This window comes from Bufo bufo, chromosome 1 (genome assembly GCF_905171765.1).
Source record: "Bufo bufo chromosome 1, aBufBuf1.1, whole genome shotgun sequence".
NCBI classification, from domain to species: domain Eukaryota; kingdom Metazoa; phylum Chordata; class Amphibia; order Anura; family Bufonidae; genus Bufo; species Bufo bufo.
In genome coordinates this window covers 572,497,679-572,525,633 of record NC_053389.1, presented here as the reverse complement: position 1 = coordinate 572,525,633, position 27,955 = coordinate 572,497,679, and the positions used below count along the sequence as shown (strand labels likewise).

Sequence of the window (27,955 nt, the reverse complement as noted above, 5' to 3'; positions counted from 1 at the left end):
TGAGCCGCTTTCGGACTCTCGAGCCGTCACGTGTGTAGTACACATGAAGTAGCACTAGATGGCAGGAGCGTCCTCTGAGTCCATGTGTCACCTGCAGTCAGGTTGTAGGAATGCTGCAGGAGCCCCTCCCGTGTATTACTGCCCCGCCCTGCTACTTGTCACTATACACCTCACCCTGTTCCACCTGTTCCATTCGCCTCCAGGATTTCTCACCAGCAGCAGTACGCTGGGATTTGCTAGTTCCCCGACCATCTACCTCCTGGGCACTGGTAGGTAAGTGTACACAAAATGCTTCTTCTGTGCATTCTGGTTATTGCAGTTCTTCAAGTACTGAGGAGCCCCCAGGTTGCTGGTGAGGTAGCAGTGCTGGAGCTGAGCTCCATCCAGTTCCTGTCCTGACACAAATGATGGATGAGTTACATAGTAGTATACAGTACTACATTACAAGGATAGCCTGCCCGTTGGGAGTGGTAGTGCTTCACTGGCACCTCAGTCCAACCTGGTCATCTCCTTTCAGCGTATTGTAAAGGTTTATTAGGTCTGCCAAAAATAAGTAAGATTTGTCACAGATTAAATCATTTCTAAACAAATGAAATTTGCCTTGAAGTTCCCAAAAATTCAGATTCTAGCTGAATCCAAATATTTTGTGATTCGATTTGGACGAATCTCTTAAAATGGCAGCCACCTTGTTTAAAGGTCAGAAGGTAGAAGGCGGCACCTGCTACCAAAACGTGGACCATGGTTTAACTTAAAAATAAAACCTACAGTGCAGTGTGTGATTAAGCAGGCGGACATTACTAAGGGTACTTTCACATTTGCGTTGTTGGATTGCGGCAGGCAGTTCTGTATGCAAACGGATACCATTTGTAGACGGATCCGGATGCACAAATGCATTGCAATACCGGATCCGTCTCTCTGGTTGTCATCCGGAAAAACGGATCCGGTATTTATCTTTTTCACATTTGTAAAGGTCTGCACATGCGCAGACCGCAAAACCGGCCCCCAGTGTACCAGAAAAACGGAACCTGATCATTAATGCATTTGAATGGAAAATAATGCCGGCATTCTGGCAAGTGTTCCGGAGTTTTGGACGGAGAATATACCGCAGCATGCTGTGGTATTTTCTCCATCCAAAAAGCGTACAGTGACTGAACTGAAAACCTGATGCATCCTGAACGGATTGCTCTCCATTCAGAATGCATTAGGATAAAATGGATCAAGTGTAAAAGTACCCTAATACTGTGGGCACTGAAGGTTGGACGCAGTCCTAGGAGACCTCAGAGTGTCCTACACGACTTTCAAGGCAATTTCAAGAAATTTGTTCATTTTTAGTCTCGCATAAATCTGCTGTGTGAGAACATACCCTTAGGACGTAGACAGCGTCCAAGATCTCGGGGACCACACGCACATTATTCACCCATATTGATACATGCAGGAGATGGGCATATTTGTAGACACACGTCGATTCCTTTATTATATACATGAGAATTGTGAGTGACAACCTAATGTGTATAGGGAGCTCCCGACAGAGGATGTTGGGGGAGAGACGTATTGGGCGAACCGTAATTTTTTCCTTTTGTTCTCCCAGGAGTGTCTGGGAAGGACAGTCTACTCTCTTCCCATTGATACCATGTACACATTATACACGGGGAGTCCGGAGGGAATTGAGCGATACCGCTGTCACCCTCTTGCATGTGTGTGGCCAGCTGTATTTGTGGCCCGTGAGTCATTGGCAGTGTGTGGTTGAAGCACGGTCTGATAACACAGCCACGTGACTGTGCCCTTGCTATGATAACATGCTCGCAGTGATTGAGTCACACAGGAATGATACTGAATTGTCTACTTTATCGGTTTAGGAGTTACCTTACACTTTCTGCCAAAACAAACCCTGCCAATTATAATGTACATTTGTCATTTCTTCCATTGCAGATAAGGTTCCCATACGAGGGTTGTCCCATCTGGGACATTGATGGCATATTGCTAGGATGTGCCATCAATGTCAGATAGATGCTGGTCCCACTTCTTGGACCTTCTCTCTATATAGAGAATGGGGCCCTTAAGTGAAGGAGAGCACACCACCCAAGCCCAATGTGGTCTCCAATCATCGCTATGGGAGTTCCAAAAATAGCAGACTGTTCCTATAGCAGTGAATGGAGAGTGCGCTGTGCAATAAGGTATATGTGGAAAACCGGCACTCTTCACCTGGTAGTGTACTACAAAGAGCAATGTAGACAAGTTGGTGGGTAAAAATATGTATTTGAGTATCAATATCACTAATAAAGATATTAAAATGGGGGAGGGATGGTGTGCATAAATTTGATTTAAAATTCAGTGATAGTGATGACTTAAAGGAGCATTGCTCTTTGTAGTACACTACCAGGTGAAGAGTGTGGGTTTTCCACATATACTTTATTGCATATCCTTCCTTCCTGATTGGGTGAATCAGTCAAACCCAGAGCACCTACACATTGTATTGGCCAGGGGAGCCACCAGCAACCCGTTTTCAGTTCACACTGTGCAAGCATGGCCATCTCTCCATCCACCTAAGGGACTACTTTTGGAACTACCATAGCAATTCTTTGAGGGTGGCTGCATATGCATGGCTGCTCTCTGTAGGTCCTAGACGTGGGACCTGCACCTATCTGACATTGATGGCATATCTTAGCGATATAACATCAATGTCCCATATTGGGAATACCCCTTTAACGTCAGCCAAACCCGCAAGCGTTCTGCATGTTCGCCCATCTATCTAGCTGTATGGGGCTATTGAAGGTACAGGGCCCCTTTGGTGCTCTACTGCCAGTTGTGTACACACATAAGCCTCATTTAATTCTTTATGTAGCGGGGCATTATTGGTTTATTGTACAGTAATGGGATCAATCCCTCTTAATGTGGGGATCCTATTCCAACCTAGTATAGTTAGATTCCTATAGTATATAAATCATTATTATATGCTTCTATAGGGGGCATCACTAGTGTACTGAGCATCTCCAAACAAAACAAACACATGATTTTGGGTGTAGCTGGATGAGCCATAATCCGCTGTGATCCCTTGATAGATCTTATGTCAGTTGACCCTGAAAATCAAACAGTACTAAAAAGGTTGTGCCTAGAATTGAGATTGTACATATCTTTTTAGAAGTCAAGACTTTACCAAGGTAGTGGTCACACATAGCTTTTTGTGGCAGTACTTACTGAAGTTTTCTGAGCCAAAGCCTAGGGAGTTATTGGGTCACCTTATTTTTTAGAAAGTCAGACCTTGATAGAAAAGGTGGCAGTAGCGAATTATTATATTTTTTTTTTCAGAGAGATAACTCTTGAGCCAAAGTCGCTAATCCGTGCCGGTAGCGAATCGGTTCTCTTTTTCAGGTAGATAACTTTTGAGCCAAAGGCTTTGACTCAAAAACTGCATCAGAAAACTGGTACAAAAAGCTGTATGTGACAGCACCGCCTCTTGCACACGAATGTATTTTCTTTCCATTCAGTTTTTTTTTTTTGCAAAAACAACAGAAGTTACTCCGTCTGCATTACATTTCCGTATGTCCGTATTTCCGTTCCGCTAAAAAATAGAACATGTACAATTCTTGTCCACATTAAGGACAAGGATAGTACTGTTCTATTAGGGGTCAGCTGTTCCATTCCGCAAAATGCGGAATGCACACGGATGTCATCTGTATTTTTTGCGGATATGTTTTTTGCGGACCGCAAAATTACATCCGGTCGTGTGCAAGAGGCCTGAGGGTACGCACGACAGATTCCTTGCAGAAATTTCTGTGACTCTCCTTCCTATTCATTGGACTAGGGATTGAAGAAAACTTTGCATATGCTGCAGTGACCTTCAGGCTCAGAAACTTCTGCAACAAATCTGCTGTCTATGAATTTTCCTTTGAAGTTTGCAAGTGTTATTTATACAGTGTTCATCCCCTAAAATGCAAAAATCACCAGTAAATCTATTCAATTAGAATAAGTGGCGAAGGCAAAAAAGTGGAGTGTTTCCCAATAGCAACCCCAGCCCTGCCATAAGTGACGCCCGTGCTTATGTTCTCTTCTGTCGGCTATCATTTTGTAATACTATACAGTATGGGAGTGAGGATGTATCACTGGAAAGATAAGTAATTACAGCCCTGTAATTGGTGACATATTACATGGCACCAACTTTAACCAAAGAAAAAACAAAGCATTTGACAGACAAAGATAATGCATAATGACCAGGCTGATTTGCTCTTCAGCACGTTTAAGGCTTCATGCATGCATGGCAAGCTGACCCATCGATTTCTGCAGGGCCATAGACACATCAGTGTTTTTTGCAGATTTGTTTTTGTGCAAATGATAGCACATGCCCAATTCTTGTCCATATTGCTGACGAGAATAGTGCTTTCTATTGATGGGAGTATGAAAACTGCCGAATGCACATGGAAAGCATTCGTATTTTGTCTATTGCTGACCACGGTATGAACACAACCATGTGCGGGAAGGCAGCGTCTCTCTAGATTATTCACCCGTGGTCTGCCCTCTGTAACACAAAAAAAAGCTGTTCAACAAAAAGTGTTTCATGGCATGCTTTCAGGTAAAAAACAGGGAAATTCTGTTTTTGTTATTTCTGAATAATGTGTTATTCTTGAAAAACACATTATTGGGCAAATTACATAAAACACCTGTAGAAGATAGATGTGTCTAGTCCTCCTGGGGTCAATCTTACATCCACTTAATCTATTACTTACCATTCACTCAGGACAAAAGGTGTCAAGTGAACTCACAGCAGGTGTTTGTTACAATGGATCACCAGCGCCCCTTTCACCCGGTAGCATGATACCCTACTCCTATTTGTTGGATGGATCAGTGCCCAAATTCCCTGAAAAGCCTAGTTGTCCATTCCAATGAAATCTTTACTTCTCAATGTTCTTCAAGAAGTTATATTTCCAGCAGAATATTTTTTATTGCTTTCTTTTTTTAGAGTCACTCCATATATACTAATTCCCCTCCATAGTCTTCCTCTCTGTCTGGACTTTTATTACTGCAGACAGTCTCACCTAACACATTCTTATGAGTAAAATACTGATTATAATGAATATTTTCCCATAAAACTCTGTCAATCTGCTTAGCTTGTCCTGCACTATTACATGTTGAATGTGGCCGGTTCCCTTTAAGCGTGATTCCAATAACAAAACCAATTATGGTATTGCTATCCCTGCAATTGTGTGATAAATGGTTTACTTTTGGAGATCCTCCCTATTATAACAGGGAATAGCATTGACAGCAATTGTTCAAAATGTAAGCGAGGTACTGTAAGTATGGTGGTTCTATTGTCACCCATCTGTGACATTCTACAGCAGGAGGTGGAATTTGAACTAGACCTGATAGTCCCTCTCATTTGTGCAAAAATAATTGTAGAAACATATTTTGGCTTTTTTTTCTCTAAGGACAATATGCTGAAGGAAATGAGTTGTTTCCTGATGGCAGGCTGGTAATGGTGGTCCACAGTTTATTATGGTGGCTTCCCTCATCCTTGAAGTCATCCTATGCTCTAGATGCAGTTTTTAGTGAAGAAATGCAGGGATGTCTCTTGCCTGGTACATACTCTATGATATCAGAAAGCTAACTACAGGGCTGACTAGACGGTGATTACATCAGATAGCAGAGCAGCGATGGTGAAAATCTGTTTTCAAATTAGTTGTCTGCCAATCCATCATGACAGTGCAAGCTGCCATTTCCTTAGAGATACCATCATGCTGGGCACAATTTCATGCAAAAAAAACATATCTTTATTCAAATATAGATATAAATTTAAACCCATTGAGATAAAAAAAAAATGGAAAAACACCACTTCAGTCCCAAAGTATATTTCTATGAGCTGTGGCCTAGGCAATGTATGGTAGTAACTTTTTGTTTGCCTACCAGGTAACACTTATCATCTTCATCTTCTTTGTGGACACCTATGAAGTTTTTCCACCTTTTTATGTAAACAGTTTTAAATATGTACCAATAAATATATGAAATTTTGCATTCAATTGTTGGTATCTCTATAGGTGGCATATTTTTTGGTTTGGGATTTTAGTACAGGACATTGACTATATGTGACCCATAGAAGAAATACGGGCCACATGTGAGGTCTTCACTATGGGATAGGTTTACTACCACAGACATTTCACCCATATCAAGTCTAAGCATGTTATGACTTCTGCATGGCTGTAGCAAAAACTGTAGGATTCTCAACAGCCCTGTAGTATTGTCAGAACCAGGGGCGTAGCTATAGGGGGTGCAGAGGTAGCAGTCGCTACCGGGCCCAGGAGCCTGAGGGGCCCAAAGACCCTTGTGCTGCATAAGAAGACACACGAAGCACTGAGGGCAGGGGGGCCCAAGCCTAACTCTTGCACCAGGGCCCATGAGCCTTTAGCTACGCCCCTGGTCAGAACGGTCCCACTTGTGAAAGTGGCAACACTAATTCTAACTTTATGGCAAGTTATTTTAGTTATGCAGTTCTGTAATATATTCCTAAAAGTGGCTCCAAGCTTGAGCATCTTTTTTAATCCCTTCACTACTGGCGTCAACATTTGGCATATAAGCTGCTGGTAACAGAGCCTAAGTGAGCCCCCTCGCCCAATGAAACAGAGCAGGTTCACATGCTTTGTAGGAAATGTTATGCACCATCAATTTCTTCATCGGGGCCATGTAATGGGTGACTTCCCTTTAGCAGTGCATTTAAGGCTAAATTTGCTTTGCATCTATGGTGCAGAGTTGAAGTATACACCAGTGTGCCCAGTAGATTTTAATACAAATGTCATCCATCTAAAATGATTGATTTATTGCAGTAAGTTGTAATTATTGTTAGGTGTGGTCCTAGGACGAAAGATGTGACATATCTGCCAATGCATGGAAACACCTGTTGACTGGAACAAGACATTGTGTACGTGAGGAGGCAGAGTTCATGCACAGCCTTTTCTAACATTTTCTACGAGGTCATTTACCTCTACATCATCTTCAAATGTTTGAATAACTAGTCTCCAGGACTTTAACCAAGAGAGGACAAGTTTGTTTGTTGTACACATTCATTCTCTAGGTATCTGAAGTCCTGCTTGAAAATCCAGTAGAACCAGTTGGTGAAGAGATCAGATTGGCAGTACACTAGAGCTTATTCACAAGTGACTCAACTAGTTGTCAGCGAACAGAAACTTCACATCCCACAGTATATACAGTACAGGATTTTTAGATGTGGAACCATAAGCAGATTGCTGGTGACCAGGAATTCCATTGATTAGTTACCGTAATAAGCTCAGGTAGGACCAAAACGCTGAAAACTTGCTCACATTGCATCTTTGTACTTTTGGCAGTCTGCTGCAGAGCTATTACTACTATTCTACTACACGTATAAGGAAGAATAATTGAAATGTGAGTGGTGTGTGTACACTTGAAGTAATCAGGTAGATAACAGCATCGAAACTGAGTTGCTCAGTGTGTAATATTTTTCACTAATTTCCTTCTTACTGGGGTTAATAGAGAACTGGAGTCTGGACTTACTTATAGCTATTACTTTCTTATCAGGATAAGAAATGTAAGAATAAAAATATTTTAGATAAGTCAGTAACCTCTTCACAAGACTGTACCATATATAGTGATGATAAGCTAAGTGCAGTATAACCATCAGATAAACCGCATATAGCTCTATATACCTATTGTCCCTATCGCTCATGTCAAAGACAAAAACTGCAGGGAGGTTGAAGCCTGAAATGCCCATGTCACTAGCAGTGAAGTCCGCTGAGTAGAAGCATGTGGAACTATGAACACATGTGCCCCTTAGGAACTCTAGACTTCAGCATATGATGATAGCTTTGATGAAACAGTTTTCTGTGGTCAGCCACCTGCTCTAAAAAACTAACCCACCCTGGGACAATAAAGTGATATTGCAAATGCAAATAGCTGTGGTCTGTTGAAACAAACTGAATTTACGCAGAACTGTGGACAAACGTTGACCAAAAGTGAATTTTTCCCTTTAAGTCTGCGGCTTAGGTCATGCAGCCAAAGATCGCGGATAAGTGATGCTGCTGTACATAAAACATGATGAAAAACTTCCGGTTCCGGCGCTGGTATGAGGAGACGCGTGTAGCGGAGCTCCGCCACCTTCCCTAACAGCCTTACCCTCCGATCACCGCCTACGGGCTCAAGTAACCACACTAAGTGTGGCAAGTGTTGACAGGCAGCGCTGTGTGCATGGAGAGGTACCTGCTACGTAGCGGGAAGAGACCGGAGGACGGAGAAGAGCCGCGGCCGGCGCCGCTGCATAAAGAGGACAAGATGGCGGCCGAGACTGAGACCACGCCGCGGGTAGTTGATTTGAATCAGCCCCTGATATCCTCACAAGAGGACTTGTTCCAGTCTACCCCGCTGCCAGCTGCAGATCTCAAAAGGCTGGCATTAGAGGTTGCGGCCCACCTGGCACCTGATCTCAAATCTACGCTGGCGGCGACGATACAAGACTCCCTTACAGAGCTGCAGGAAGCCTACAGCCAGCAGGGGTACCGCATAGACGAACTGGAGCAGAGGACGGCATGTGTGGAAGAAGACATGCAGGGCACACAGTCACGTATAAAAGTGCTGATGCAGACGGTGAATGAGCTAAAGGATAAGGTCGACGACCTTGAAAACCGCTCACGTCGCAGTAACCTCAGGTTAGTGGGTCTCCCTGAGGACATACCGGGCACAGAGCTTAAGCATATTTGTGAGTCAGAACTCCCCAGAGCGCTGGGACTGTCGATTCCCCGTAAAGTGGAAAGAGCGCATAGGCTGGGGTCACTGCAGAGCCCTCCGGAGGGATCCAAGGAGTTGGCTAATCGCCCGCAGAGAGGCAGACAGGTCATAATGAAATACCTCGATTTCTCTGATAAAGAGGACATTATACGCGCTTTCAGGGCGCGAAAAGAGCCTCTAACCTATAGGGGGCAGAAGATCATGCTTTTTAATGATTACTCGGCAGTGATCACTAAGAAAAGGAGAGGTTTCAGCGAAATTTGCACTTCACTGTTCCAGAGGAAAATCCGTTTTCAACTACTATATCCGGCAGTGTTAAAAGTGAAGTGTGCGGATGGAGTCTACAGGAACTTTAATAATGCCTCAGATGCTGCAGCTTTTTTTGCCCAAGGCCCATATCTCACCGAGCCTGAAGAGCCGGTGGAACAAGGAAGAAGAGCGTCGCAGAGTCCACAATCAGGCTTTCAAGGGACTTCCAGAGGCAAGCCGCAACGGAGAGATGAGACCCAGCACTTTTCGTCTGGCAATCAGCGGAAGCAGCGAAAATGAGGGGTGTCATGCCTCATGTATCCGTGCCTGCGTAAAGGGGGTGTAAGAAATAAGCGAGGGGGAAAAAAAAAAAAAAAAAAGGAGCTGGTGGCCTTCAATCCTCCACTATAAGCTATTCAGGGGAAATGGTATGGGAGGGTAAAATGGTACCAGAAAAAAGTGAAGTCCAGGATGTAATGTTTGTTTCACTTGCCTTTGCAGGTTACTCAGGGATGTTTGTTTCTGTTTGTTGTTTTAGTTATGTTAATGCTGTCCTGCCAATCTCTTTGTCTCATACAATCGACAGTGGGGGGGAAAACCTTTTAAAAATGTGGGGTAATGATTAAGATAGTAACATGGAACGTCAAGGGCCTGCGCTCCCCGCAGAAACGCATAATGGTGCTGCGCCATCTCAAGCGCTTGAAGGCAGATATTGCGGTTCTGCAGGAAACGCATCTCCTGGAGGAGGATTTTATGAGAATGTCAAGGCTCTGGGTGGGCAAGGTTTATGGTTCTCCGGCTATACAGGGCAAGGCAGGTGTGATCACACTGGTACACAAAAACCTACTAAATAGGGTCCAGGGTTACACTGCTGATGATGAGGGCAGGATATTGATTCTGACATTGAAAGATGGGAGCAGGAATCTCAACATATATAATGTTTATGCACCCAATGTACAGCAAGGTCGTTTCTTTGCCTCCCTGAGAGATAAGATACTGGCAGATCAGGTGGGCAATATATTGGTAGGAGGAGATTTTAACGCCACAATGGTAGAAAGTGAAGATCGTAAGCAGTCAGGGGCGTTGAGGAATAGGGCTCATGGGAGAGGTGGGGTTTTGTCTTCCCTCACAGAGGACATTGCTTTGGTGGATACATGGAGGGTGTCACACCCAGATGAAAGGGACTTTACCCACTTCTCCCATGCGCAAAACTCGTGGTCTCGTATAGACTACTGGTTGGCCAAACCAGAACTCTTGTCCAGAGTCAGCGAGGTAGCTATTGAAAACCTGGTGATCTCAGATCACTCGCCAGTGGTTCTGTCTCTGGCGGATATGGAACCGAGAGGGACAGAATACATTTGGAAATTCCCGTCTTTCCTATCTGAGGATGAGACCTTTATAGAATTACTACGGGGTTGGTGGCTGGAATACAGCACTACTAATCAGGAGCATGAATCTGACCCCCTTCTTTTCTGGGAAGCAGGCAAATCAGTTATACGGGGCAGGTTGATAGCATATATAACAGGCCTCAAGAAAGCTACAAAGGCACAATTTATCAAGTGTAGCCGGACAGTTCAGGGTTGCTATAGGGTTTTTGTGCAATCTCCTTCGCCAGAGAACAAGGAAAAGTGGAGTACAGCAAGAGAGGAGTTCGAGATTTGGGCAAAGAGAAAGGAAAGCTTTCACACAGCTAGATGGGAACTAGAGTTGCACAAGTTCGGCAACAAGGCAGGCAAACTCCTGGCAAATCTGGCTAAGGGGCGTAGACAAACAATCCCTATCACCCATCTACGTGACTCAGCAGGGAAAATTAGATCCCAACCCCCCGATATCCTAAAATTTTTTAGGAGTTACTATTCTGATCTATATAGTAGACCTCCAGACAATGTAGGCTTGGGCCCTAGTATCTTGGAAGGCTTAAATCTCCCAGTGATAGCGCAGGAGGATCTAGACCAGCTTAATAGGCCCAACACGGAAGAGGAAATCCTGAAAACAATAGCACTGCTACCTGGGAATAAAGCACCAGGCCCGGATGGGTATTCGGGTGCCTTCTATAAAGCCCTTAAAGCGCAAATATCACCGATACTATCTAAACTGGGTAATGTCCTCTTAAAGGGGGGGAGGTTATCTGCTCAAATGAATATGGCGCACATACGCATGCTCCCCAAGGAGGGCAAACCAGCTGAGGACCCCGCGTCATACAGACCTATATCCCTTATAAATCAGGATGTTAAAATCCTCTCGAAACTTATGGCCAATAGGTTAGCAAGCATCCTCCCGAGCCTGATCTGCCCTTCACAGGTTGGTTTTGTTAGAAACCGGTCAGCGGTCGCCAACATCCGTAGGGTCCTGGCGGTCTTGGATGAGGTGGGCCGGGGGAAGGGAGGTGTTTCGACGCCCTCCATAGTCACTCTCGACGCTGAAAAAGCTTTTGATAAGGTAAATTGGGAGTGGCTATGGAGGGTGTTGGATAAATTTGGGGTGAGAGGCTCTTTTAGGGAATACCTTACTCAGCTTTACACAACTCCTATGGCCAGGATAGGCATGCAAGGCTTTCTCTCTGATCCTTTTAGCTTACATAGGGGTACAAGGCAGGGCTGCCCTTTATCCCCCCTGTTGTTTGACCTGGCGGTAGAGCCTCTGGTCCGTTTTCTAAACTCGGGCGGGATTTTCGAGGGTATTAAAATAGGTAACTCTGAACTGAAGGCAATTTTTTTTGCAGACGACATACTTCTATTCATGGGTAACCCTGTGACAGACCTACAGGTAGTTCTGAGCAGCATTGCAAAATTTGGTCAGTTTTCAGGGTTCACGATAAATACAGCCAAGTGTGCGCTTCTACAGCTTGGGAGAGGGGAAAATACATTAAAGCCTGGGAGCACTCTAGAGGGGATACCGGTGGCTAAAGGTCTCATTACATATTTAGGTATCAAGATAGGTTCTAGGGCAGATTCATTATACGGCCTGAATTATACCCCCTTATTGAGTAAAGTGACTAGGGAACTGCGAGGATGGCAGAACCTGCCCCTGCCCCTATTGGGCAGAATCCATTTAGTCAAAATGATCAGCTTCTCCAGACTCCTTTATCCTCTCCAGACTTTGCCCTTGCTGATTAAGCATGTAGACATCTGTAGACTTCATGGTGAGGTGACACGCTTTATCTGGAAGGGAAAGAGACCACGTATAGGTCTGAGGAAGCTGATGGCCCTGAAACTGAAAGGGGGAATGAACATGCCAGATGTCAGGATATATAACCAGGCATGTCTTCTTAGACACATTATTGACTGGCTACGCCACACAAGTTTCCACTCTGATTATTCCTTGGAGAGGGAACTTTGCGCACCATGGGATCCCTGCACCCTATTACATACGGCTTTGAGAGCCCTACCCATGCATCTGCGGAATTCGATTATCTTCCGCCACACATGGGCAGCATGGAGAACTATTAGGAAGAGTCTACGACTGTGTCAGGGAGTCTCGAAATACTTACCTCTGTGGGGACATCCGGAATTTGAACAGGGAAGGAGGAACGCATTATTTAAGGAATGGAAGCAGAAAGGAATACTGACGGCCCAGCAGTTGTTACACAAGAATGAGAATAGATGGTTATCATGTCAGGAGGTTAGGGATGCTTATCACCTGAGTCCTTTTCAAACTATCCAATACTCCCAGGTTAATAAATTCTTAACTGATAGGCTGAGGGATGTCTCTAAGGAAATTGTGACGAATGACTTTGATAAGATAGTAATGAAGGGTACAGGCCCGCAATCCATTTCTCTATTGTACTCCCAATTAAGGTTGATTTTGGGGGATGGACTACCACGTCTAGCTTTTCGCCCATGGGTTTGTATATTAGAGGACAACGAGGCAGGGGAGAAGATTCTTAAGGGCTGGTGGGCCATGAGGAATTCAGTCATAAATGGAGTTTGGAGGGACACACATTTCAGGATAATGCATAATGCTATTTACGCTTTTAACCTCCCGGCAGGCCCCAACAGGTTAGACAGGATTACTAGTTGTCCTAAGTGTAAGGTCATGCACACTGATCTATTTCATGGTCTTTGGTCGTGCCCCCGCATACAGGATCTGTGGAATCAGGTGGCACAAATATCTAAGGATAGTTGGAATTTGACGGTCCCGTTGAACCCTATGACCTTTCTCTTTCATTATTGGGAGGAGCTAAAGGATGGAGTCCTTCTGGAGCGGAGACTGCCGACCCTTTTCCATGCACTCTGTATGGTAACTAAGAGGAGCATTTTACAACATTGGCTCCGGCCTTCGGTCCCCTCAAGGGATGACATATTAACATGCCTTAGAGAACTACTGAATCTGGAGCGAGGGGATGTTATGAAACATAAGGAAGGAAAGGGAGGCAAATTTCTAAAGAGGTGGAGAGGCTTTCTGACACAGTTCTTCTCTGACTCAGATATTGAACACATCATGAGACCCTTCACTTTGACAAAATGGTATCTGGAGGAGCAGTTGAAAGGGTCGCTAGGCCGATTGGCACAATAACAGGTTTCCTACAAACACCCACATTGTTACTAATATGATGATATCATTGCTTTAAACCATGTCTGACGAAAGGTATGGCGATTGTTTTGGCAGGAGGATAGTTAGTTTCGAATAGGGGTGGGGGGGGAGGGCAATTGAGTTTTCTCAGAGTGGGGGAGGGGGGGGGGGGTTATTTTGAAAGGTCAGGAAAATAATTGAAGTGAAGGACAACTTGTTTGGAGTCTCTACTGTATACATAGACATAAATGTCTGTTTTCTGAAAATATTTTCTAACAAATATGCAATGCTTCTGAATTGTACTTTGTATATGTCCTTACTTTTGAAAATAAAAAATTTTCTTGGGGAAAAAAAAAAAAAAAAAAAAAAAAAAAACATGATGAAAGTGAATGGGTTGTATTTCGACTCACAAGCTGGCACAAAGGAATCGCAAGGAATCCAAACCTAAACCTGCTCATTTTCATTATGTTGCGATGAAATTTATTAATTTATGCCTTTTTTTTTTTTATAAACCTTTTGTGGTCACACATTTTTTTCAAACTTTTTTTAGGGCATGCTACTTTTTCTTTTTTTTTTTTTTTTTAGGCCATGGATCCGAAAATGCCACAAAAGAATACAGTTTGTAGTGTGCATTTCCTAATTTCCAATTGACTTAAAGCTATATTTGCCACACAAAAAAAAGAAAAATTTTGATGAAATTTAGGAATCCCATTGCAACAGAAAAATAGTGCCAAAAAGTTAAAAATGTGGTACTTTTTGCTGTTTTATGATGTACTTGCAACTTTGCTAAAAAAATAAAAATAAATCAGGTAGAAGGGGATGGGGACTCCACAGCCTGACAAATTTATTAATACTTGCACCAGAGCACAGATTTTTAATTTCACAAGAAATCTACGCTAGCTCCATTTATGGTGCACAATCGTTCCGAGATGCACCAATGGATTGAGTCTTGTGCAAAGATGGATTCAAAATGAAGGCAAATTATATATAAGAGTTACACTTCTCCTTCCTATTCGACCCACGTCTGTCTTTGGCTCAAATAATCGCATCAAAACCTGCTGTGGCGTTTTTTTTTTCCAATAAATGCTGTATGGACAATTAGCCTTAGGCTTCCTGTGGTTGACCTGAGTATTTTTCAGGAGGGTGTAAACATCATGAAGTAGTCCTTAGCTTTCTGACATTGTCCAGAGTTGCCATATGGCATTTGAAATGAGTGCAATTCGATCATTCCATCTATTGTAACATCCAATTGTAAATTAATAATTAGGGCTATTAGAGTTTTAACAGGTTTTTTGGCACTTATACACTGGAGAATAGATCACTGATGGGAAGAATATTAGTTGTTTTCATAACCACAAGATGAAGTCATTCTTGCTGCTGTATCTTCAGTGGGATGGTAAGTTCCAAGTTGTCCTTGTGACATCTGACATGAGTGCTTTCCTGCCAAGATCATTGTGAATAATACAAAACCATGTGTTCCAACTACTCCGAGCTGAGCGCAAGTATATAAAGGGTTGTCTATGGTTGGTTTTCAATGGCCAACCATTGAGCAGGCCAACCTTCTGCATTTTAAGCTTGAAATTAAATAGGGTGTGGAGGACACTACTGTTTGTACTAGTATATGAGAGGAACATGTAAACCATTGTGTATTTTGAAGCATCTACCTTTTGGGCTTGTGTGTGTTGCTGACAGGGATATGCATGCCCTATTCATGGTCATGTTAAATACAATGTGCTGTTATATCTATAAACACACCTGTCTACTAATCCTTAAGCCTCAATCCTTTCTGGACATTCACAATGGCTTGTTTTTATAGGAAACTCCATAGTCACTATGCCAGGTAGTATGCCTAGAATGCTTTTTGTTCAAGCCCAATGTGCCATATTATGAGCAAAGGATGGGAATTCAGTTCAGATTTTGCACTTGTTTTCCTATGAAAATATTGTGGAAAAATGTTAAAGTAAGATTTTTTTTTTTTCTTCTTGCAACTAACCTCTAAAATGTTATGTTATAAAAGTTAAATTAGTGGGGGTTTAAAGCTGTCCACATTTGACAGATTAATGTCAGCTGAACCCTCCAATTTACATATAATATGTATTGAGATGTCAACTTTCAAGCAAATGCCAGGGGGTAGAAGGACCAAGCAGTTGAATTTCAGCATTCCAGATATTTTAGTTCTCTCGGAAGATAAGCCACTGTCAGAAGTGTATGACACGTGTTTACTCCCCATTCAAAACAAACGCATGCTCAGCTAAGTGTGCATGTATGATTGGGTTCGGGGCGTGAGGGATTGCTGCTGGACAATTGAGAGTGTATGGCCAGATTAACACTAGGTAAACCAAAGTATCAAGCAAACAAGTGGGTTCCTATGTGATCTTGGTGCAAAGTTTCAACAGTAGTGGCCAATAGTACATGGATGATCTGGACCCATGGAAGGAAGAGCAGATCCTTTAAGCAGTTCTGTGCTCTAGGTAATTGAAGGACATCCTAATAGTAAAGATAGAATCATAACTATAGAGATACTGTACATTTGTCTTTGTTCTGTTGTAAGATACAGTCTATCTCACTTGATGGTCCAAGGAACAGTAGGTTACGATGAGATAAAATTTGTCATAACCAAGCACCACACGCACATGGCAAAACTAGCAAATGACATGATCTCACTATCCCTTCATACTATGTGTTTGTTTTCTCTCTTTTTTTAGTGTAAGGGCATGATTCATAGTGAAGAAACACAGTTCCTCTAAGCACAAAGTATCCCGTTCAGAGAATGCCGAGCAACCTGTTGAAGCTGAGCTCTTCAATCATGGAATCCGGGTTCCATAACCGCAGTGACTTTGAAAGAAGTGGAAGTTTTGATAGTCAAAGCAGCCAGTGTTCAAGGTCTAGAAGCTCTCACTTCGTAAGTACATTAAATAAATCTTCTGTAGGTATAAATACAATAAAATTGTCCAAATTAAGAGAACATGGAGAAAATGTTTTCACTTATCTGTTATCAGACCACTTTTACAATTGCTGACTAAAGCCAAATGCCTAATAAATAGGGGTTCCACACATGGAATCAAGCCCTGCACTTTAAAATTCTGGATTCAAAAAGTCGCAAAATAAGGCTTTGAAACATTTTTGTTTTTTTTTGTTTTATTTTTACACTTAAAGATGCAACACATTTGTGCCAGATTTTGATAACTGGTGCAAATTACAGCAACACAGACTCCGAGAGGTAGACTTAAAAAATTCTGTTTCGTTTTCCCTGCATTTTCTTTTGCAACCTTTTTTATCCATCCACTATTTATTCATTAAAAAAATTGTACTGAATTATGAAATCCATTACAGACAAAGACTTTTATTTCATGGAATTTTTTTTGCTCTGCAGTTGTGTGCTTCTGGCGTTTTAACTAAATCAGGCATGTTCCAGTTATGAGTTGTTGTTTTTTGCTTTGAAGCTTTAGCATACAGTTGAAGTTTTTTTTATTACTATCCAATAAACTTGTTAATTTTGTTGGAGAACACATTGTCAATATCATTCCTTATATTCAAGCAGCCAGTCTGCTTAAACATATGTATTCCATGTCATTAGAGTAACATTCCCATTAGCGTTTGACAGTATATATTATGTGCATTTATCATTTAGATTTGTGTAAAACCTTCCAGCCATTATTGCATTCACTTCCCTCTGTATGCAATGCTAATATTGCTGAATAAGGGATAAAATACTATTTAATGGTTAGTAATAGTGTAAAAGAAATAATCATCTTAGAATCACATAATTAGCCCATAAGCCTCCTGCAATGTCACATGGGTCACACAGCTATGTCTAACTGGATGTGACATCAGTTGTTTTCTGGGATACAAAGAGTCACGAATGTTATATAGAGGTGACATAGTATTTGTCACGTAAGTGCCTATTAGTACTCCGGGCTGCAGTGGGTGCTTCCTGCATCCTTCATGCTGTCTAGGCAAGGTGTGTACTGTCACTGTTGTCATGATTTCTTCACATACGCATCCATGATCATGGGAAGCTGTCCAACACAAAGCAAGACAGTAAAGAGTGGTCATTAGTAGATTGGTGTAAGTAGGATTCGTAGTAAAGCACTAAATGTATAAATCTCTTTGTGGACTGAATGCTAGTTAATGCCTTAACAAGCTTTCACGTGTGTGCTCAGGCAACTCTGTAATTCGCAGCTGTAGTTTTACAGTTTAGCTATACAGCAGTCTTGGCCATGCAACAACGAAGGCAGTGTGGGGGCATGACAGGGGCAAGGCCATCAGCCCTGGCAAATTCATAAACATATATGCCAGGAAATTGACGTAACTGATACTTGAAATCTACTTGTCAGGGGCTGGAGTAGATTTCACTCCAGGCATACTAGGGCACATTTACAGCTGGAGGCCCCTGACACGCCCCCGCCCTGCCCTGCCCGTCTGTTAAAAAAATGTTTACACCGGCCGCATAACTTGATATAGTAACACAACCGGTCAAAAAGGGGACTTTTCTACTATTTTTACACCAAAAGCTGGCTTAAAAATATGCGTAAATGACCCTCATGACTGGCGGAGGATGGGCCTAATTTATGACTAGGTCTGCACCCCGTCATAAATTAGGTACATCCTCTGGCAACCCAGATCTTTGACCCCCCCCCCCCCCCCCCATGTGTTGTATGTATAAATAATCACTGGACTATTTACCATACTGGCAGAATTTTAGTCATGACATGGGTTTTGCATGGGGAGTTTATATCAATTTTATTCACTTGGTAACATGGGCTACTAGGTGACTTGACTCTTCCTGTTCTTACAGTTTTCTAGCATTTGCATGGCTTGTTTTTTTCTTGTCACCCACCATTAGACGTAATGATTATGTACTGTTACTTATTAACAGTGCATAGCCAGTACTATTGTTAGATCCATATCAGTAATGCAATACCTAAAACAAAGCCCAAAAATGCTTAGTTTCTAGCCATAGCTGAATAGGTTGTCCTAAGATACATTCTGCATCAAGCTGTTATTTCTTAAGATATTTTTTGTGTTCATGCAAGGAGGTAATTATGATGGTCAACATTTAGCTCATAATGTTTGTGTCATTCTCAGTAATAATTTTTGTAAATCATTTGGTTAATCATTGGCTTACTGGTAATAAGCATAATGAGACTCATAAGTTAGTTATGTCACTGTCATTCACCTGTGCTTGGAATTCAGTTGTAAATAGCCAGATAGTGTGTACGTGATGAAGCCGCTATGCCTAGAGGAACAACAAAGCCTTAAATGGAATGCGCTACCCGAGCCACTAATTAACGAAATGTGCTACATGACTTGTAAAACACTGTTCTCCTCCACTTGTCACGAGCTGATGGTCTGGCCTGACCGTTTACCATACATTTTCCACTCTGCCCTCTTAAAGCTAAGTTACTAACCATGACCTTGAACAGCGTTTGAGTCCGATTACACCTGAAGATACATTTGTACAAAAAGACTACTGATTGACAATATAGCACGTATTAGCGTTATAATATTTGTCGCTGTTAAAATACCTTGTCTGCTGACAAATGATAATTTTTAGCTCATCATAAAAGAGTATATCAACAACATAGTGTATTTGCTGCGCATTTATACTGGGCGATGTTTGAGAACTTGTAGTCGAAAATTTTGCATAAAAATCATAAGACCTCTTAAGCATTTTCATTTTAACTTATTCTGGTGACCTTAAAGGGGTGAATGGGATGGCTTCTTGTAGTTACACCTGCTCCCCACTGCAATGTCACCTGAGAGCAGGTAAAGAAAAAAGGGAAGGCTGCGCTGGCACGGTGCACGGCCTTCTCTTCAACCAGCTGATCAGAAGGGGTGCCGGTGTGTTGGAGTACCTGCTGATCTAATATTATTGACCTATCCTGAGGATAGGTCATAATTAAAAAATCTCGGAAAACCCCTTAAATTTTTTTGCAGATGTCATAACTCACCCAATCATCAAGGAAGGCTAGCTCCCTTTTTTTTTTTTTTTTTTTTTTTTTTTAACAACTAGAAAAAGCATTTTAATGGGCAGATTGGATAACCGGATTGAATGAACCCTATGTCTATAGCTCAGATACTGAGAACATTAGCAGAATTTACTATGAATTGTTCTTGGTTAGCATCTAGTGGACAGTATTTTATTTCACAGCCGATCTCTTGTGGTCAGTGGTACAGTCACTTTTTGGCCATTTTGGTAATTGTAGTAAAGTCTGCATTAAGGAACAGTGTTGCATCCTTTGCCAGTCCCACAAATTGCAACCTATTGTTATGTAAAGAGGACCTGTCGCCTCTCCTGACAAATCTTTTTTGTTAAATAATTGAATTGCCCATCAAATAACGATTCTACAGATTATTTTCTTAGAATTCTGTGTTGTTCCGTTCATCCCTCTGTAATTCTGCCTAGAAGTGAATTAATAAATTAACAATTGGGTGAACCTTTATCGTTGTCAAAGGGGCATATTTCTGCACACTCTGATTATATAGTGGCAAAAAGCATCAGTTATTATTAATGTGTAATTAATTTATTAACCTTCATATACCTTTTTAGAAAAGTTTTGAAATGTGACTCATAAATATATTTTATGTTCTGTCTAAGTGGTGATATAAAATCAGTTCTCACCTCTCCTGTCCCTTATACAAAGTATCTTCTCACCTCTCCTGTGTTTTCTCCTGTCCCTTATACTAGGTATCTTCTCACCTCTCCTGTGTTCTCTCCTGTCCCTTATACTAGTTATCTTCTCACCTCTCATGTGTTCCCTCCTGTCCCTTTATACTAGGTATGTTCTCACCTCTCCTGTTCTCCCTCCTGTCCCTTATACTAGGTATCTTCTCACCGCTCATGTGTTCTTGTCTGTCCCTTATAGTAGGTATCTTCTACTCTCTGTGTTATTCACTTAGTAACAATGCCTGAAACTGTGCTTTACATGCTCAGTAGAAAGTTCCTCCTTTAAAGATCAGAGGAGGAAGTTCATTACTGTGCATGCCTTACATCTCAGAACCGGTACACAGAACACGAAGACAGCATTAAAGGTGTTGTCTGGGAACTTTTCACAGATGCTTACACCCTGGCTCTGCTATGTAAAGAATTATGCTTATCTACTCCCTGCTGCTCTCGTCCTACACACTGGCTCCCATGTGTCCATTTTCTAGTCCACGGCTTGTTTAATTCGTCCCCTGCATGGGGTTGATCATCTGCTCTGCTGCAGCCAATAACTGGCTTCAGTGGTGAGATGTCTCTTGTCACCACTAAATCCAGTCATCGGCTGCAGTGGCAGAGAGGTAGTAAAAAAGCTGCAGACTGAAAGATAGACACACAAGAGCCGGACCAGAGTTGTGGATAACAGGTAAGTATGAAGCAGAGGCAGGCTGTGAACACCTGTGAAATGTGCACCAGACAACCCTTGTACTAAATTATTGACAATTTATGAAGGAGTCAGAGTCGGAGTGTGATAAAATGCAGTAGTTTGTGTCAGAACTTTATCTTACCGACTCCACAGCCCTGGTAGTGAAACATAGAAGCATAAAAGATTGACAGCAGAAAAAGACCCCCTGGTCCATCTAGTCTGCCCTTAGTATAGACGTGTTTATCCCAGGCATGTTTAAAGAGGACCTTTCACCGCTCCTGTTTTAATAGCTTCATGCATTCCCCATGTAATAACAATTCTGGAGCTTCTATTCTTATCGCTCTATATGTTCTTTATTATTTCAACTAGAAGTTATAAATTAATTGCTAGCAGTCTGCACTAAGGGTACAGAGGGGAGGTAACCAGTTTGGGGGGGGGGGGGGGGCCCTGCAAAGACTCGCTCTAGCCAATCCATGCTGCCATTGTCAGACTGGGTATGTACACCTCCAACTGGTTACCACCCCTCTGTACCCTTACTGCAGACTGCAAGCAATTCATTCAAAACTTCTAGTAGAAATAATAAAGGAATGGCATAACATAGAGCCATAGGAATAGATGCTCCAGAATTGTTATTACACGGGGAATGCATGAAGCTATTAAAACAGGCATGTCAGGAGTGATGAAAGGTCCTCTTTTTAAGTTCACTTACTGTAGATTTCCCAACTACATCTGCTGATGTAGAAGTGTAAAGTCCGCCTAAGTTATATACAGGCTGAACCGCTAGTGCAGGAGGGACGAACACCGGCGTCTAAATTGCCAGTTTTCATAAATGTCTGCCTAAGTTTTTTAAGCCTATCCTAGTATGTTTTATGCTTAAGACCCTCCACCATTTTTGTAACCCATCTCTGCAACCGTTGCATTTTATATGTCTTTTTATTGGGATCTCCAGAGCTGGACACATTATTCCAGATGTGGTCTTACTAATGCTCTAAACAGTGGGATCACAATCTCTTCCTACTGGTTATACTTCTAGCTATGCAGCCAAGAGTCCTACTTGCTTTCCCTGCTGCCTGTCCACACCGTGCACCCATTTTGAAGCTGTCTGATATCAGGACCCTTAAATCCTTCTCTTCTGAAGTCCTCGATAACACACAGCTGCCAATACGATATTCAGACTGAGGGTTCCTTCTCCCCAAGTACATTATTTTACATTTGAAAACCTTGAACTGCAGTTTCCATTGTTGAGACCATTTATCTAGTGAAGCAATTTTTTTTTCCATGTTACAAACCCCTTCAGGAATATCAACCCTATTACACACTTTTGTGTCATTGGCAAAAAGACAAACCGATATTAAAAAGAATAGGATGGATTAGGGACACACTCCCAGTTGGTAACATCTAGTTGTCAATTTACTAATAAATTTCCTCTAGATATATCATCAGTATCTGATCTGGGTTCCCACCAATTAGCTGTTTTAGAAGGCACCAGTGCTTGCAGTAGCCGTGGCTTTCTTTCATCTCACCAAGCATTGTGCTCTATATTTTAAAGCAGCTATGCTTGGTATCGCAGCTCAGCCTCATTCACTTCAATGGGGCTGAGCTGCACCTAGGCCATTTTTTTTAAAGCCTGAGGTACATGCTTTCTATACTCGTGCAACAAAATTGTGCAGCATGCCACGCAAAAGCGTGCACGAGGTTGTGGTCTATTGCAGGCCCTTTCCATAAGAGAAGACCCCCATAAACCAATCCCAGTCCCTCCGGGCCAGTAGGCACACACAAGGGTCTGGGAGTAGTGGCCATCCCTCAGCTGAAGCTAGAAAAGCTCTAAACGATGCTCTGGCTGCCACCCCAGGTGTTGGTCAAGAGCCACAATCGAGGTTTGGTCTCTCCCTGGAGGGAGAGGCTAAAGGGATTTACAGGGGGGTGAGGAACCAGATGGCCACACTCCCCCCCCCCCCCCCCCCCTTCCTCTTAGACCTCAGGAGGGTAGTCCATAAGGAGGCCGCAACCCTGAAATTCCTAGTGACAAACAAAACATGGAAAGTGAACATAAAAAATAAATAAAGTGAATGTGCGGCAGTTACGGCACGGCGGACATTTGGCTGAAATTATAAAAATTTCCTCATCTTACGCCAGGCCATAAAACCAGGAAAAGAGAGGTGGGTGTGCTCAAATGTGTGGACACTCACCCCCAGTTAGTTTAGGCACCCCAGGGTCCCCACTCCTGGGGCACTTCTGCCACTCCTGGAGCTGTCTTTCAGCCACCGGCCTACACCTCCGGGTTAACCTCTTAGCGTTTCTCAGCTACATCTCAGTGGCCTTGTTCACCTACTGATAAGAACAGATACTCCACATGGTCTAAGCCAAAAGACCATGAAGCTACCTTAGCAGGAACGCATCAAAAACACCTCAGTGAGAACCTGCCAGGTAAATAGGTCTAGGCCATGTGACCAATGAACGTGACTTTAGATGGCCTAGGCCTAGGCTAAGCTGCGAGAAGGCTGCCGCGCTACTGCCCGCACTGCTGCCTTCTCAAACAGCTGATTGACAGGGATCCCAGATGTCAGCCCCCCAAAGATCAGATACTGTTGACTTATCTAAAGGTCATCAATGTAAAACCCAACAGTGCAACAAGTTTTGCACATTGTTAAACTAAGTCAGCTCGATAAGCTTGTTAATGCGCTAGGAATTACATTAAAGCCTTCTACATCTGTAGTAATTTTCCATGAATTTCTATACATGAATATATATTTTTAAAAATGTATCATTCTTTATACCACCCATTGCATATTGTATATATTTACTGACTGAGTTGCATTATTGTGTTTTATAAGGCAGCATTCAAAAACTGACTTTACAAGCACTAACCGTGACCATCCTTAGCAACACTATGACATGACAAGGTGTGTGCTTTTACCGTGTTGCCTCTTGCTGTGAGTTTTTTCTTCTGTTTTCATTAGGATGATGAAAACTTGAAATACTTAACAAATGAAGAGAAAAATGCCCTCATGTTTTTGGAAGAAACTTTAGATGCTTTTGAAGATGAACCTGAAGAACCACCGCTTTCTGCTAATTCTAGTCTTGGCTATTACTCCCCGAGGTCAACAGAAGATAGCCACTCTGACACTGATGACATTATCGATCTGGTGGAGACTGACCACAACCATGTTGAGATTTCACCTGAAGGTAAGCTGTTATACTGTATTATACTAAAAAATAGTATTCTTTGAAATATTATAGTGATTTTCCTGGAGTTTTTATTGATGGGCTATCCATAGGATAGTGGTCGGAGCTGGTTATTGCAGTGATACTCCCATTTAAGAGCCAGAGCTACTGAAAAACAGCTGATCGACAACAGTGCCAGAAGTCAGACCCCAAGAGATCAGATGTTGATGACCTATCCTAAGAATAGACCATCAATATAAATTTCTGGAAAACTCCTTTAAACATAATTTTGAAAAATGATAGATTATTTAAACCAAGGCCTCTGCCATGTCCCTAACTATGATCACTGTATAGTACTAAGAAATATGTTACACATATATCAGTAGTAATAAGTCAGAGCAACTGGACTTGTATTTTTTTTCTTGAAGTCTTTTCGGAAATCATCTAACCAGCTTTCTCAAGTTAGAGTGGCTTGTATGAGAATTTTCCCTTGTACAAGCCATTCTAATTGCGAAAGCCAATCGGATGACTAGCAAAATGTCTTCAAGAAAAAAATACAAGTCCAGTTGCTCTAACTTATTACTACTTATATACAATGACCTAGAAGAATAAGAACGTTCACAGACATCTCATGTATGTCATTTTTTCCTTCCATAGACTCTGGAATTGGATTAGGCAGTACTAACTGGAATCTTACTAAAAAAGACTCTTGGACCTCACAATCACCCACAACAGTAAGTTCACCTGTGACTATTCCACTGAAGGAAACTGAGAATCTTTCTCCTGACCTGTCATCAGAACAACGAAAACTACATGGGGCTATTCCAACACCTGTAATTATTGCTCAAAAAATGTTCGAGAAAAGACGTGAAAGTGGAAACTTGTCACCCATGTCACCTAAAGATGAGAAGTCACCAGAACTGAAAAAAAGTGTTGGTACCTCACCAATCAGTGAAGGTCATTTTATATTTCCAGGATCACCAAATACCAAACCCAGTCGTTTTCCAAACAACATAATTATTAAACAAGTTGGGAAGCAGTATAACAAAACTATTGCCAAGGCAGCTGTCAATGTACAGGAACGTAAAGCTCAAGTGTTGGCTCATTTACACGGTCCTGGATGGTTTGCAGATGAAATTGATGCAACAAATCGTCATGAACAAGTGGGACGGAGAACTTCATTTCGGGAAGTCCCTTCTGAGCAGACAAGATATGAAGCCCTCGTCAAACTTGGCTTAGTTAAAGAAATCCCTGTTCAAGCTGATGTAGGCAAGTCTATCCCTGTTCAAGCTGATGTAGGCAAGTCTCCTGTCTCAAATGGTGAGCATTCAGTCACAATGTTACCTCCAGAAACGAGCAGAAGGCATTCAAATGAGAATGAGAGTATCAGCAAAATCTTGATGAACGAGCCAAGTGCCTTTGTTCCTCTGGGAAAAACAGTTGTTATAAAAGGTGAACCAGGAACTTCTATAGAAAGGAACAAACGACCCAGTAGCGTACACATTGCACAGGAGAAAACGCAGATAAATACTAATCAGGAAATTAAAAGAACTTATTCAATGGCAAGACCTACAGGTTTATGGTCTCAAGGAATTACAGTGCAGTTCTCAGGACGTGACTCTTCAGAGGACTCTAGAAAAGACGCTTTGAGAAGACTCGGCCTACTGTCAGGACATTGAAATAATTCCATGTTTTCTGGACACAGTTGGAATTCACTTATGACTTTTTATGTTGTCTATGTTCTATACAAGGCCACATTCTCACAACCACAAGGAACGGAGCAGTGACTTACAACTACTTATATGTACAGTTGGTTTTATGTATGTATTATAATTATGCATCTTTGATTTTTAATGCAGTCATATTATAGAAAATATGAAGGGTCGAATGTTAAAGTTAAGACTACAAATGGATTCTCCAGGGCAAAACAATTCTGTGTACTTCTCATGGATTTAAATTAGTTTGCTTAAAATAGTGGAGAAACACATTGGTTAATTAATACTGTTATTTTAGTTGTGATTTTTTTTTTTTTTTCAAATCTGTGTTTAACTATGATATCTATAAATAACAACTTTCTATTTATTAACTTTTTTGCATCTTATTGTAAATATGACAGGATGTGTAATGGTTCTTAGAGCAGAATACCTTCTAGAGAAATTTATGCCTCTTTGCAATGTCCAAGAAATATCCAGTTACTCTTTTTATTTGAAATCAATGGCAACAGTTATTTTTGGGAATGACATATTAAAGCAACATTCTAGAAATATTTCAAGAATATCTAACAAAATGAGGACATTTACTAATCAAAATGTGGCAAAATTCTGCAGTTATTTGCATAAAAAACTGGCTTACATGCTTTGCACCACCATTAAGTGTTTTGGACACCGTTTTCAGCTTGTCAGACATGGGGGTGTGACTTATCAGCAAACAGGCAAGGCCTAATTGAAAGGGAACATGCCTTTTAGATGGACCATTCACAATTCTGGAGTAAAGTAAGCCACCTACCACTTGGTGTAAACTTAACTAGTCAGTCTAAAAGTGCGCCCTGATTTAGTCTGGGGCTACATGGCAACGTGTGTCCTGTGATTTACATCAGATCAGTGACATTACTATAGGGAATACAGAGGTTCCTGTTTCAACTGGTCTCTAAAAGGACAGTAGAATTCTAAGTGCTAAGGGATGGTTTGCTAACCATATAGACTTTGCATCAAAGCCCTGAAAGTTCAAATTCTGTATATTAAGAGTTACAGGTATAAATTTAATTTCCTGCCACTATAACATTTTTCAGACGTTCCAAAATGCAAAGAAGGAAATGCTTGTGTCTACATATATTTAGTATAAATTTCTGCAAAAATACCAGAAGCTAAAGAATGTCGTTATTCAGATTTATTAATAATTCACCAGATGCCTCTAGCAACCTTGTGTGGAAACACAAGTCAACAATTTGGAGCAGGTATGCATGCCCAGATACCACAAAGAGCCTTCAGTATTCAGTCTGACAGGGACCACATTCTACTCATATGACCATGAACTCCTAAAATGTTCATTACACCTGTGAGATGTTTAGTGTTTTTCAATTTCATCAAGTGCAATGAGATCTACTGTATTACCTGGGACATGTTCTGTAATAATGCCGTATATACTATATTGGATACTCAATGTCGAATACTGGGTTATTTGAAATCCAAAGAAAACGTCTTCAGGCACATACATGTCGGTATATACTTAATCCAGTTTAAGTGTTTAAACTTCACAAACTTTGGGCTTCACACGCTTTACTCTTTGAACACGGCACTTAAAGTACAACGCATAACTTTAGGAGAAGCCTTTTTGAACTAAATTTCTCTGGCTTCTCTTTTGAAATACATGCAATAGACCTGTCCTTCCAGACTGATTATGAAAAATCACTGGAATTAGTGTCTGGCTTCACAAGCAGCACATATGTCTGCTGTTGTGTTACTTTTGTGTTAATTTTAGGCCACAGAATGTCACCATCCATCCAGAGAATTTTGCTGAGAAATATAATATAATACCATAGATTTTGCTGCCATATCTGTCAAGAATCTGGAAAATGAGCAAATTACATTGAACTTTGTGCCAAATATATTGTTGCCATTCAAGGGAGAAGCTGTGATAATATCTTCCTCATTTTTATGTGTAAAGGGCTGATTTCATTCTCTGAAAATGGATTGTTATTACACTGTAAAATATGAGGAATTTTTGATCCTCTTGATCATTAAAATAGGAGTTAAATTTGAGTGGAGTGGCATTTTAGAATACTGTGAAATGAGTTATCAAACAACGAACCTCAACATACTATCAACTGGCAATACAAATACATTTGTTCAACTACGGGCTTATTTTTTACCTTTTATAGTCTGTAAAATATACTTTATATCATATACTTTATGTACTGTACCTGTGTTGCTCAAAATATA

General features: G+C 41.6%; 1 protein-coding gene across 4 annotated transcripts; it reads left to right on the top strand.

Annotated features, from left to right (window-relative positions):
• The first annotated feature begins 148 nt into the window (after window positions 1-148).
• Window positions 149-27,955, top strand: PROSER2 (proline and serine rich 2). 4 transcript variants are annotated; one of them, XM_040413220.1, is made up of 5 exons: window positions 149-273; window positions 16,209-16,405; window positions 23,813-24,038; window positions 24,675-25,282; window positions 25,313-27,955. In XM_040413220.1, exons 2-5 carry the CDS (start codon window positions 16,274-16,276, stop codon window positions 25,694-25,696), a joined length of 1,350 nt encoding a protein of 449 aa, XP_040269154.1. In that variant the 5' UTR covers window positions 149-273; window positions 16,209-16,273; the 3' UTR covers window positions 25,697-27,955. The 4 variants fall into 4 exon arrangements, with proteins under 4 accessions (XP_040269154.1, XP_040269153.1, XP_040269146.1 ...); XM_040413219.1 differs by having other exon boundaries at window positions 24,675-25,286; window positions 25,317-27,955; XM_040413212.1 differs by having other exon boundaries at window positions 24,675-27,955.

Bases quoted from the DNA above. Each gene is read 5' to 3' on its own strand.
- PROSER2 (XM_040413212.1), top strand. From the start codon at position 16,274: ATGCCGAGCAACCTGTTGAAGCTGAGCTCTTCAATCATGGAATCCGGG. The intron at 16,406-23,812 runs GTAAGTACATTA...TGTTTTCATTAG, and splicing joins GGTCTAGAAGCTCTCACTTC to GATGATGAAAACTTGAAATA. The intron at 24,039-24,674 runs GTAAGCTGTTAT...TTCCTTCCATAG, and splicing joins TGTTGAGATTTCACCTGAAG to ACTCTGGAATTGGATTAGGC.